The sequence below is a fragment of the Ambystoma mexicanum genome, chromosome 4q, assembly GCF_040938575.1.
Source record: "Ambystoma mexicanum isolate Mex_15411 chromosome 4q, UKY_AmexF1_1, whole genome shotgun sequence".
Classification (NCBI taxonomy): Eukaryota; Metazoa; Chordata; class Amphibia; order Caudata; family Ambystomatidae; genus Ambystoma; species Ambystoma mexicanum.
The window spans coordinates 186528398-186542301 of record NC_090928.1 but is presented as its reverse complement, the minus strand read 5'-3'; the positions used below and the strand labels follow the sequence as shown (position 1 = coordinate 186542301).

The 13904-nt window shown below is 41.5% G+C and overlaps 1 protein-coding gene across 1 annotated transcript in view; it reads left to right on the top strand.

The window, feature by feature from the left end:
- The window catches only part of LOC138467575 (chitin synthase chs-2-like), a 299897-nt gene that overhangs the window by 127585 nt on the left and 158408 nt on the right, over positions 1 to 13904 (top strand). Inside the window, exon 6 of the mRNA XM_069607708.1 lies at positions 4552 to 4713. Within this exon, the coding sequence (XP_069463809.1) occupies positions 4552 to 4713 (162 nt within the window). The remainder of the gene's footprint in view (positions 1 to 4551; positions 4714 to 13904) is intronic.

The window sequence follows — 13904 nt, the reverse complement described above, 5'->3', positions numbered from 1 at the left end:
TGCCAGATCAGTTCTCAAAAATGTTTGACAGCAAATCCAGCAGGTTTGCTAGCTCAATCTAGCAATATTGTCCAAATCATGGGGCATTGTCTATTAGATACTGGCTGGTAACTAATGGTACACTAAGGCCCTTTGCCTGTCACCCCCTAAGAATGCCTCCATGGTACATCCTTGATAAAGCTCGCAGGCACTTCCCAGAGGTTCGGGATGAGTAGCAACCGTAGGGATGAATGTACCCTGTGTCAATACCATGCAGAGATTTAGGTGCCATAATGGGCAAGTCAAGTTGTGTGGAGAAAGTTACAAGAAGACTATCGTAATTGTAGAAGATGGGAGGAACATGCTTAATGAAAGTATGCAGTAGCTTTTAGCGTTCACATGATTGTAAGTCACGCGGACCACCCACCCATTTCGGAGTCCCATTGGCCTCCATAGGTAGCTTTTATTACCCTATGGGATAATTACCACATGCAGTCATTATATTGTGTGGCTGTAATTATTGTCTCACAAAAGGAGACATGAGGGATGAGTTTCAGTGATGAAACTCAGAATTTGATGGAACTGTAAAACATCCAGTATTATGTGTGTTTCACCACAGATGCCAAACTCGTAATCAGGCCTCAAGTCTTAAAAAATTCAGTGGGTAACTAGTTAATTCTCAAATAGGGATATCATCCTTGTGGAGGTATTTAAGGGGGTTTATAGGATTATATTCAATTCACCTGGGACTATAAACATAATCATTTACAATATCAAATTGAAGGTAATGTCTGATATTCCAATATGGGGGGAAATATTTGAATGTAAAATGTGCACATATTATATTTGAGGATGGTGCTGAAGCAAGTTTGTGAAGTTCAAATATGTTTATGCTTGCTAGATTTACATGGATTTTAATGGGAATTAATGTTTCAATGCTGCACCCAACACAGTTAATAGAAAATATGGCTTGTTTTTATTGTGGTGATGCATATGCAACAAATTACAACAAATTACAGGAAAGTTAGGATGACATTCAGGAAATGTGAGATTAAAACAAAATCTGGTCATCTATGTAAGAAATTTGGCATTTTCAAACCAATTTCTCACCAACATCAATGCCAACACCAAAAGGGCCCTCTCTCTGTATTATTATTATTATTATTGTATTTAGTGAGCGCAGACCTAGCTTTGAGAAGCAACAGAGCATTTCACATAGGTATACAACAGTACAGATGCATAAAGAAGCACTTTTCAGAGGTATCACCTCGGGAGGATAGCTCAGGGGCAATGTGCTCACCTTGGAAACAAGACAACATGTAGCAACACAGGTTCAATCCCCAGGTCCGCACTTAGAAACCACTGGGTATTAAGCGCTTTATAAATAACTTATATCATATCAACAGAACAGATTTATAGCATGGGTAGGATACAGAGCGGCGCAGAGGAGGGGTACAGATGACCAGGGTGGCAGGGAGGAGAGGGGCAGATTGCGTCTAGTGGGTCAGGTGGTGTGGGGGCAATGTGATGCCCTATGGGTTCAGAAGGAGAGACTCCTTGTAGAGGTGGGTCTTGAGTTCTTTTCTGAATTGTAGGAGCGTGTAGATGAGTATGATGCTGATGGTGAGGAGATTCCATAGTCTTGGGGCGTAGGCAGAGATGGCTTGTTTTATGGTCCTTTCCTTTTTGCAGAGGCGGATTTCAAGTCTGCATGTGTCCTGGCATCTGGTGTTGCGCTGTCCGTCGGAGATGCTGAATTTCACCGCGAGGTAGCTGGGTGACTTGCGGGCGACTGCTTTACAGATGATGAAGCAAGACAGATGATTCATGCGTGCAGTAGGAGCCAGTGAAGGTCAATGAGGGCAGGGGTGGTGAGGTCATATCTGCATAGACCCTTGATGAGGCATGCAGCCGCATGTAGGACACTTCTCAGGGGAAAAAGGGAAGATGACGGAAAGCCTTTTAGGAGGAAATTGCCCCCATCCAGATGGGATAGGACCAGGGATTGAATGGTGGATCTAAAGCTGTCTGAAGGGAGGAAGAGCTTGCCTTTCCACAGGATGGAGAGCTAATACCAAGCTGTCTGGGTTTTCTTAGCTATGTGTGTCTTGAAAGAGAGATGTTTGTCGATGTGGAACCTACGGGACTTGGTGTAGGAGGTGAGCTCGGGCGTGAAGCCCTCAGGGTTCATGGTTGATTGCCAGAGCTGTATGTGTGGGTGTTTAGTGTTGTTGGTGAGGAGTAGGAATTCAGTCTTGGAGGGGTGGAACTTCAAGTATGCACTGTACATCCAAGACTGGATCAGCAAGAGGCAGAATTTGAGCCTGTGGATGTCTTTGATGGAGTCGATCTTGAGGTATAGCTGTGTGTCCTTGGTGTATTGGTGGATGTGGATGTTGTGTGTGGCTAAGATAACTCCCAGAGGCTCCATATATAGATTGAAGATCACTGTGGAGAGTATGGAAACCTACATGGCTCCACAGGTGATGGGTAGCATTGGCAATCTAAAGGAACCCATCTGAACAAAGTGCTGGTGGTTGGCAAGGTAGGACTCTAACCAGCATAGGACAAGGTTGCAAATCCCCAAGCACCAATGTAGGGTGTCTGTGAGCACCAGTATGGTCTTGTTGGGTGTGTGACCTGTTGAATCCTAAACCTTATTTTCCTATTTTCATGTGACTGTTTTCACTTCCTAATCATGCTGTCCATTTGGCATTAATTGGTGCACTTTCTCACACCTACTGCTCAACTTTCAACTTTACCACTACTTAGTCATGAATGGATATTACGTTGGCAAATTCTTGTAAATACCCAGAAAAATGAAAACTTGCTGAGTGTTGACCAGCATCTACCTTGCCCCTGTCTCACTCCTCCATGCTGGACTTCTTCTGTGGTTCTGGTCGTAAATTACGTATGTAGTAAGTTCCACAAACTTATAACTACAAACATATTCAACAGGTAAACATTATTTTGCAAATCATGAATACACTGGCTTTGTGAACAGGTTCTAAGCTATACGTGCGTATGTTATAACTTTTCCAAAAGTACCTTCTTTAGCCTTAATCGAGCGGCTCGATGCGCTGCGTAAGAGGGGTCGAGACAACCTAGATTTAGCTCTATAAAGGTGGATTCACACAACATGACACTGGACTTTACCCAGGGTTCGAATGGGAACCTAAAGAGTCCCTGGAAATAGGTTTCAAAGTGGGCCCATATTACACATTTTCAGCAACGTCAACCCTTTTCCTATGAGAACATTTGGAACAAAAATAGGTTATCACACATAAGAGGCCCAGGGTGCAGAGGCCTACTGGGAAATCTCCAGAGGTCCACATAGGCCAGTCCACCCCTGACTTTACTGTAAGGCTGTACACATCCCATATTAAAGTCGTATTGACTAATCCATGATAATTGGGGATCTACCATTATGAATTACAATGATAGTGGGGATGCATCAGGAAGATGCAGTCATCGTATCTAGATGATGATGGGATGACTATGGGTTGGTTCACTTTGGGATGACCTTTTACCCATTACAATTATTTTTTAGCAAGTGGGGACCTGTTGAATGTTGTCCAGTGGTTTTCTTCACTCTAGATTGTAAGTTCAAACAGAAGCAACAATGCCAGCTGTAGGTGGGGAGCAGAAGCTGGCCAGCAGGTGGTGAATGTCCTGGGCGAATCATACCCAGAGGTTGTCACTTTGTGAACAGGTCTGTGTAGGCTGTTTTTTTAGATTTTAGGGCCAGATTACACCTTTGGCAGTAATGGCAAGATATGCAGGAGCTTATGTTCTGTGACCCTGTAATGTTAATGAAAGACGTAAAAGCTTTGCGTCAAGCGTCAAGCAAACATGACATGCAGTAAGACTCTGAGCACACCTTCTCAAATGCTGAGTCTTGCACACTGTGTGGGATGTCTGCCTTGGATCAGGAATGTGGCTATATGTGTAGTCAAGAAAGGAGGAGTATAGAGGCTGCCCCTGCCATTTTCTATGATAACTATGGCCGGAATCCAGCTCTCGCAACCAGCAAGTCCAAGCATTTGCACCATAAGAGGTCATATCCTTCCTTGTATCTAGAACACAAGAGGGTTGGATGTTTTGTACTACACATCCCATAAGCCCTCACCATTGACTATGCTGCCCAGCTATTATGAGAGTTGTAGACTAAATATTCTGGCGAGGCAAAGGTTTCAGCCCTCTACATTAAACCATACACAATCTCTCTACACAAAGACCACCTAATGGCTACTGGCGCAGTACACATGTAACATCCAAAAAGTGAACTAGTAACAGATGGAAGGAGCTAAGCTCCCACATACGGCACACATACGCCTTGGAGCAATTTTTTCAATCAGCACTTAGATATGACATTTAAATCATTTAAATTTGTCTTGTTAAAGCACACCATAGCATAGTACCCACATTCCTAAGTGTTTTCTATATTGTTTCTGTTATGTAGTAGTTTTCTTTTTGCAGAGTATGCATTACACTGCTTTTACCTTTCTAGATGTAACCAGACTAAAGGCGAATGATTAATTTTGAGTTGGCCTAATTTCTTTTTGTTTGCAGACTGGACAAATACAGACCCCAAAATGAAGGAACAAACAAAGAAAAGTTTGATTTTGAGGCCCACATCTACTTTGATGACGCATTTCTCAAAGAGGAGCAAAAGGAAAGACGTGTGAACAGCTACGTGGAGTGCCTGGCAACGGTCATCGAGGAAGTGTACAGGTAGGACCAGCATCTCAGTGCCAGCAGAAGAAGAAATTGTTCACTTGGAAAACATTTAAAGTGACTTTGCTCTGCAGAAGCACCTCCAGGAAAATTAGAATTTGAATTTGGTACCTGTTATTATTTCATGAAAACTGTTACCTTTCACCTTCAAGTCCTGCTTTTTAACATGCTGTGTAATGTAATCTAATGTAAGTGGTTCTTGTATAGCCCCCCTCTGCCACTATTGGTATCCTTGCTGCAATTGGCTCTGTAAGACAAAAAGGGTGGTGGGATTTATTTCTGAGACAGAGGGAAAGGCAGATAGAAAACCTGTGGTGTTGATGAGGGTAGGTCGAAGTACTCCGCTCCATAGTGCCAGTCTTCTTTCTGTGGGTTTGGTGGAGGAGCCTGGGAGTATATTATCCACAGGGAAGACCGCAAGATCTGACAGACTACAGTGCTGTGGCTCTGATTAGCTGCTGATGTAGGAGTGTCTGACGGGCTAAATCGTGGCTTGGTTAGTGTTGATTTGCTAACAGCTAGGCTTGTGGTGGCCATTTGTGGGGGTTTTTGTGTGTGTTTGTGTGTAGAGTAGACTAAGGTGGTAGGAGATTTTAGCGGGGAGTCAGTTAGGCAGGGAAGGTGGGAGTAGACCCGACAAGGCAAAACAATCTGCAGCCCTCCACTCAAACCCCTGCCTTTTTGCAGACAAGTCCCATTGCACGAATTCACAATGCCACCTCTCTCTCTCCCTTTCTCTCTCAGTTTCCCTCTGTCTCTCTCTTTCTTTCTCTCTCTTGCTGCAGGTTATATGTGATTTTACCTGTGTGAACACCAAATTGGCTATTTAACGAGACGGAAATAGCTGTCAAGGAAATATCAAGCAACTTTTTTCCTCAAGCACAATATCTACATGTATTCCGGATCTATAGTGTCAGAGTGAATACAGGTGTTATGTTTGTAAAATTTTATTGCACTAACAAAAAATACATTCTACCCACAAAAGCCTAACAAATATCTTTAAATGGCGGGATATCAGGGACGGCATTTAGGGGTGTGGCTCTTTACTTCTGGAATGGCTGGCTTTCTTGTGCAGGCCCCTTAAAAAAAAGAAGAAAAATAAGAACAGGAGCGCCACAAGTCTAACACTTTCAGCACAGACCCTAAATAAGAAAGAATAGGAATACCAAATAATGTGTCTTTCCGGAATTCTATACAATAACTGCTAGACTCATTAAAGGTTTATTTCAGGCACACTTCAGGGGGTGAGTCACTGATTTAGTCTGTTCCTCAATGCCTAAACTCCGCCTTTTATCCTTCTGAGGTCGATAAATGATTAGCAGCACAGGTTGGATGATATTGGGTTTATATTTTTTCCATATAAAGCGCTTAAGTGTAAGTGCTATATAATAACACATCATTATCATTTGGTCATGGACGTCTGCTTTCATTCACTGTAATTTGGTAATATGGGCCTATACACACTGATCTTAACGATACATATGGCGATTTATTCTTGTATGAAATGTACATCACATTATAGTGATATCGTAACCATATTTTTCGTAGCGTACAATGCTATGTAATGCCACTTCCTGTTTTGTCAATGGGTGAAAAGTCGTGTTCCATTGATTCCCGCGCTATCACTTCGGGGTGATGTCATCAGGGGGTCAAGTGTTGTGTGATGTCACTTCCGCTACCCCTGGCATTTTGGTGAAATTACATACCTGTGGGATATCCCCCGAATACCCCTTTGCTCTTCTACCCCTGTAGCCTCCATTTCCCAATTTCATTTTTACATTTGTATTACTTTATTCTAATTTTGATTGTTTAAATTAATAAAACGTGCACCTGTAATGAATTACAGGTGCACGTTTTATTCATTTAAACAATTCCTCCCTGAAATTCGAATTTCTAACCTCTATTAGATTTTGTATACCCTCTTTATTGAAGAATTTCATTATAATTACACCATCTATTAATGACTAGTGTTTCCAGCAAGATTATCACTGGTCACCATAGGTACATTGTACCTGTTGGGGAATAAAACAAACATCTGTGAGTTGGCAGAAAAAACGAAGGGTCAGTGTGGAAATTTAAACATGATTATAACCTGCTGGGACTTAAGGGAGGGAAGAATGTATGGTTCAGTTGAAGGGCAGCTTACAATCTAAGGACCACAGTCACCTGTTTAACCTTCAGTCCATTGTACACATCTCTGTCTCTCATGCCATTCACAGTGGCATTTCCACACCTTCCACCATATAAACCTTGCAATTAGCGTGCATGGTGTATTTCATAAATGGCACGTGTCTATGAGCTAAATGATCAGACTATTCAATTTGCACTTATCAGGTGAGGAAAATGATGGGGTGGGAGACACAGTTGAGGGCAAGCTACCAGGTTTTGTGGGGTGAGGCAGAGTGACTGGGGTAGGGCACAGGACTCACTGACTCACTGAATAGTAAAACATAATTGTTTTAAAACTAAAATGCAAACAATATTCACGGAGTGAAGCTGAGTGTTGTCAGCGTTGGACTCGCTGTTTTGCAGGCTTTCAGTATCGTTGTGCAAGGAAGTCCATTTTTATCTTCCAAATACCCTGCTCTGTCGCGGAGCGACGCAGAGTGAAGCTGAGTGTTGTCAGTGTTGCCAGGGGTGCACGGAGGTGCCGGGCAGAATCACTCTCACTCCAAACCAAAAATTAATTTAACTTCTGTCTTCACAAACTGAACACCGACAGAGTGCTTTCTGGAGGTCGAATGAATGAGCCAGGGCCCTCGGGTCTTCTCCTGACCGAAGCGGCCGCAGTTCTTCCTGGAGATGACGGAGGAGTACATCCGCTTACGAGACAGCAGCGTCGCTTTCTGACTGCCGCTGCCTGTGGAAGCACGCCTATGGAAACGCGAGTGGCCCCGCCGGTAAGCTGTAGCAGGTCCCGTAAAAGGACCTGCGTTTCTATTCCTTCAACTAACTCTGAAACTTTTTTTGATTGTCGGACTAGCAACTCTCCCTTACTTGCAATGGCTACAGCCCCTTTTACTCCCGTTACCCCCTCTACATCTCAAACATTTTTAACAACACATACATCAAATGGCATAATTGATACAACTCATGATACAAACCATGAGAGAGCAAACAAGAGCCTTGTCATGTCTGAAGTATTCCCAGAGGTTGTTATTGATCTTGCCACTGACGAAAATGTAGAAAACAAAGATATCGCTAGTGATACACAAGTTCATCAGATCACTACAGCCTCTAAAAAAATTGGAGCCCGTGAAAGCCAACCTATCACAGCTCCTCAGTCAATGGACCACGCCTTAGGCAACTGCAAAGTTAGGTCTGCGGAGAATGAAAGTGAAGAGCGCTTTGATTGATCGTTTGATGAGGATATTGAAAGCAGCTGTAAAGACCCCATTACATCAACTCACCGTGCCCAAATTCAAACCGAATGGTGCACAAGCGACAATTTATCTTATCCCACAAGTGAATTGCCAGCGGCTGGCTCAAATGGCTCGCAAAACAATGTGGCGTGGTCCAACTCAGCCTGCCTACCTGACCAACTAGTCAGCATTACTAGAAGCCCAAATCGACGCAGCTCGATTGCTGCTGTGGACAAAGTATTAAAAGATCTAATCCAAATAAATACCAGTCTGAGAAGCAAGTATACTGCTGAAAACAGAGCTGAAGCACATTCCATTGAACTGCACAAAGAACAAGAACACGAGCATGAGCCCCAAATGGAGCTCCAAGTGGAAAACATGACGAATACCTCAAATTTACGACCCGAAATCCAAGAAACCCAGGAAAAACAGAATCCGTGGCTCAATCCTATGGCTAAAAGGAAAAGACTTGACTCTTTAGATGATGATCACAGAGACCAGCTGTTTGCATCGCAAAAAGACATGCCGAGGTGCGAGAATCAGCGGGTCTTGATTGTCTTGGATTGAGTCATACTTTGTGCCGCTCACCGCTGATCCCCATATACAAGCTCTACCTACAAAGAAAAAGAAGTGTCGGAAAGAAACGTCAAAAATCACCAGATTAAGGTTGACACATAACAACAAATCAAACTCCAGAACACAAAATATAGCAGAATGCCTATCTAAAGAAATCTCCAGAGAATTGAATGCACTTATATTGTCCGCACATACCATATCCATGTTACCATATATGAAACTATACGAACAATTGAATGAGAATTTAAAGGATCAAACCACACTTTTAGCTATGTTGAACACAAAGATGATCAATGTAGAGCAAGATCTGAAAACTTTAAAACAAACACAGCAAGAGGATAATTTAAGAGCTGAAACAAATGTGAAAATCATATTGGAACACACCAAAAACAGTGCGCTTGACAAACGACTATTTGCAAAAGTAGCAAGAGAAGCGATCGCCTTGCTAAAACAACAGAAGCTGAACTCCACATCAACGGAGATGGAACTAAATGAGAACAGAGAGCTCCTGGACGTCAGTGCAAAAATGACATTGGTTACCAATTTAACCGACTCGAATGTGCAATCTATAATCTTGAGGACGGGAAATGTTGCTAAGACGAACCAACAAGAACTAAGCAATGGATAAGATTATATGAACGATAGACCGACCAAATGTAAACAAAAACTGAAACAACTAACTGGTTCAACTAGCAACAATAATGCCGACCAAACTAGCGAGAAACTTGCCTTAATAAATGGCACCTCTGCAAGTGTTGGAGAGAAAGAAAAGCAGAATTTACCTTGACCACTTGTGATTCATCCTAGATGCGCGGATGCTGCAATGTCGCTGCCATCTGGAAGTGGTGGATCAGTGACCAACTTGAACAAAAGTGTGGAGATTGAATCTGTATTACATGCTGATCAATCTGAATCTAACTTGGTTTCCAAGTATAAAGACAATCATAATCTGGAAACCTGTAAAGAGAACGAGTTAGAGGATGCTACGCTGAAGAAAGCAAAGGCTACCTCAAAAGAACTGTTCGCAATCTTTGAACCAAAAAAAATGGAGCCTGACAAAAATCCTAAAATAGTGGAACCAAAAGATGGGAAACAAACGAAAAATATGAAGAAAAGGAAAACGTGAACCAGAGCAAGCGTGCGTTAATTTCTAAGGAATATTAAAAGCTTTAGCTTTACAACATCATCCAAGCAAGAGCAGGACCTTTGGTAAAGGCCAATACCGCCAACCAAACAGCTTCGGTAAATGTCAATCATATGGACAACATCGAGGCACTAAATGATGAGCCAATGCCCGTTGAGAGCTCTACTGAAGATCTTTTAAATTTCTCGACATATGACGAATGTGAAAGAGACAAAGGCAGCCTGAATGAGATCCTTGATCTAGCACCGAATGAAGAATGTGCACCTACTGAGGTCCTAATTAACATCGACGTCACCGCTCCACTGGACGACGATACAACATCTGCAAAAAAGACTATTCCAAATAAGCCATCATTTCTTTCTGGAACTGGAAATAACCACAATTTAAGTTGTCTTCCAAGTGAGAAACTCGCAAATCCGCAAAGAAGTGCGACTACAGACCCATCGAAACATGCCAGCGATACGCCACCCTTATTAGGAGATACATCTAAAAAATTCATTACACTTGAAGCTAAAAGAATGTTAACTTTGACCTCCATGAAACGAGATCAATTTGACATGAAGCCTACTTCTCGTAATGCGAATCTTTGGAAATACGAGCAAGAATTCGGAGCACTAGAGGCAAAGATGGCCTTAATGGATGTTGGCTGAACCAAAGCTTTACCAAAGCCGGAAGGAAGATGCAGAGCTCTGCACACGAAAAAATCTGAACTCTACTCCCTGAAGCTGACTAAAGATCCTTCCTCACAATCAAAGAGACCATGCGATCACCTTCAACCATTGTCAGAGACCAGGCATTATCATCCTAAAAGTAACACAGATACCAGAGATGACTATGACTATCAAGGCCGTCAAGATAGAAACAACAAAAAAAGGGGAAAAATCTTTTGCGACTCGAGCGAATAGTAAGAGAAAGAGATGGACTCTTGCTAAATAGGAAAAATGTGATGAAATTATTACACCACATCCCACAACTAAGAACTGTGGTTTCCGAAGACATCCAAGTGGTGGAATTCGAAGAGGAAAAAATCAATGACTGTGTGATATTATACATAGCCTCAACAATTATCCGTGATTCAATATTAAATTTGGGCATGATCTTGAACTCATTGGGATTAGACATAAATTAAATCTGGAATCCAAAAGAGAAAGACCTATCGAGAGATTTAAAATCACCTCCAAAATTCAAAATAAGATCTAATTGTGGGCCAGTACAACAAGCCGAAAAAGGCAACTCAGAGAGCAAATTTGTCTCCGTCGTGAAAACAAATAATGACGAAATGAAAAATCAGATCAATGATTGCACTGTAGTAATATATGTGAACCTAGATACTGAAACACAGAAGAACATCTATTTACAAAATGAGGATCTTGATTGGACCTGGGTCTCTAAAACGATCAACATCACTAAAAACAGCTAATGCTTAAACCTCAAGGATCCTGGTAACAAATGCGTAGCGTCATGGAACACGCAAGGGCATACGCATTTATTTGGAAACATACCCAAGGAAGTGCAGGATGTAGATTTACTTTGCCTGCAAGAGACTTGGCTATCGGAACCAACAATTGTAGAAGGATTTGAGATTGCGTTTAATCCAACGATTAAAGGGATCAAAGGATGCCCCATGTCCGGGATGGTGATCCTTGCCAAAATCACAAGTGGCATACGAATTTGATCATCAACTAACGTATCGACGTACGTACAAGTATGCAAAATCAAACTCCCGGCGAGATATGTTAAAGAGGAGAACGTGTTAATACTGGTAAACATCTACTGGCAACATGCTGCCATATAACTGGAAAACTTCATTGAAACAATTTCGGAACTCATCTTCGAAATTAAAAGACATGAAATAGATGTATATATTTTAATATGTGGTGATCTCAATATAAATTGCTTCCAAGATAAAATCCATGATAACCACGTTGAGAAAAAAACCAAAGATGGACATGCGGCAACACTCTGGATGCTGGAAATGAACGCATGGAATTTACAGATGTTAAACGGACAGACCATAGGAGATATTCCTGCTCAACCAACTTGGCGAAGAAATGAGCAAAGCTCAACAATCGATTACATGTTCATAAATGAGAAGTTAAGAAGCGAATTAAAACGGTTGGAAATCATCGAAATGAAATCTAGTGACCACAGCCTGGTTAAGCTGTATGTGAAATTACAACAATGTGGCAGAACAACTGACGCAGTCAAAAATGCTCTTGAAGTGGAGCCAGGACGCAATAGACTACGATTGAATGCAACCCAAATAATTTCACTGCGGACATCATTAGAAACAAAACAAGACATGGATAAAATCGAATATACTACTCTCTTGGACACTTATCAAGAGAAGAAAACTTACAAAAGTAGATCTGATTTCTCACAACGTCATGTATGGGATGCTGAGCTTAATCTGAGGAAAAAAAATTGAACAAAGAACTAAGATTGCTAAAGAATAAAACTGATCTAAATAGCAAAAGTAAAATAAAACAACTTAAACAAACGTACAAGAATTGGCTAATCAGCCATAAACACATAATGCTTCAAAGAGACGCAGAAAGCATGATGACAACACTTGCTAACCGAAATACAAGTGATTTCTGGGCATACTTGAATAACATCTCAAGTCCCCAAGGATCAATCATAAAATCCATAATATCGGAAGAAATATGGGTAAAACATTATGCAGAAATCTTCTATAATGACATCGCCAAGGGAATTGCATCATCAACCTCAGAGTCTTAGGGGTCAATTGAAATAAAGAGAGAAGACATATATCGTAATATCAAAAATCTGAGTACCTCAAGAGCTCCTGTGCCAGATGGTTTAACAAATGATCTCTTAAAACAACATCCGGAACTTATGCCACTTATTATTTACATCGATCTTATAGAACCGGATGATTCCATTGTCCTGGCGAAGTGCTATTGTTGTACCGATTTTCAAAAAGGGAGACCGCACAAACCCGAAGAACTATCGACCAATAGCATTGCTAGATGTGGTGTGAACATTTTTTGCCACCCAGCTCCAAATCCAATTGTCAAAATGGATCCAGGACTCCAAGAGATATGATCGACGCCAATCCGGATTTGTGAAGGGGATCGGTTGCGGACTAAATTTGACAATCCTAAATTTCATAAAGATGGAAGCAATCCATCAAAATAAGAAGATCCACGGCATTTGTTGATTTATCCAGTGCCTTTGATACCATCGACCGAGAGATGCTCTGGAACAAGCTAACGAAATGGAAATGCCCGGACAACCTGCTCCAACCCATAAAAGAGCTACATACAGATACAGAAATTAAGGTCAGACTAGACGCCTGCGGAACTTTAAGTAAGTCAATAAGAACAAATCAAGGTGTGAAACAAGGCTGTCCATTAGCAGCCACGCTGTTTGGCCTATTTCTGTCAGACATTGGAGAAGATTTAGAAGCTGTAAATTCCTTCCCACCAAAAATCAATGGGATGATTGTAAACTGGATGTTCTATGCGGATGACATTGCATTGTTAGATTTAACGCCTATTGGCTTAACACGAAAGCTATCCGCTCTTGAAGGGTATGTAAGAAAAAACAAATTAAAAATTAACCCTGCCAAGTCCGAAATAATAATACTCCAAGATCTCTCTCGAACCAATAACAGAAACACGAAATGTGCCCCAAAATGGAGGTTATCTAATGAAAATCTGAAATGTGTAAATAAGGCAAAGTACCTGGGAACTTGGATTAACAGTAACATAACTGATGCACCATGGGCCGAAAACGCCAAACAAAAATGTAAACAACTTGCATGTCAAGGAGTAATTATAAACAAAAAGTTTGGAAAATTTTCCCTGTTACCTGTGCTAGCCCACTATAATCAAAAAGTGACACCAACGTTGATTTATGGTGCTGAAAGTGTCTTAGGATTATCAGCAACGCTGTGGCCAGAATTAGAAAATCAGTACTGGAGGCGAGTACTACACCTACAAAAGGGAATCTCGAGTGCTTGTGTGCGATACGAATTCAATCTAATATCCATGCAGGCCCGAGTGTTATGGAATATGTTATCCATATACAGGAAAATTATCCTAACAAACTGTACTCCACAGTTTAAGATCCTACAAGAT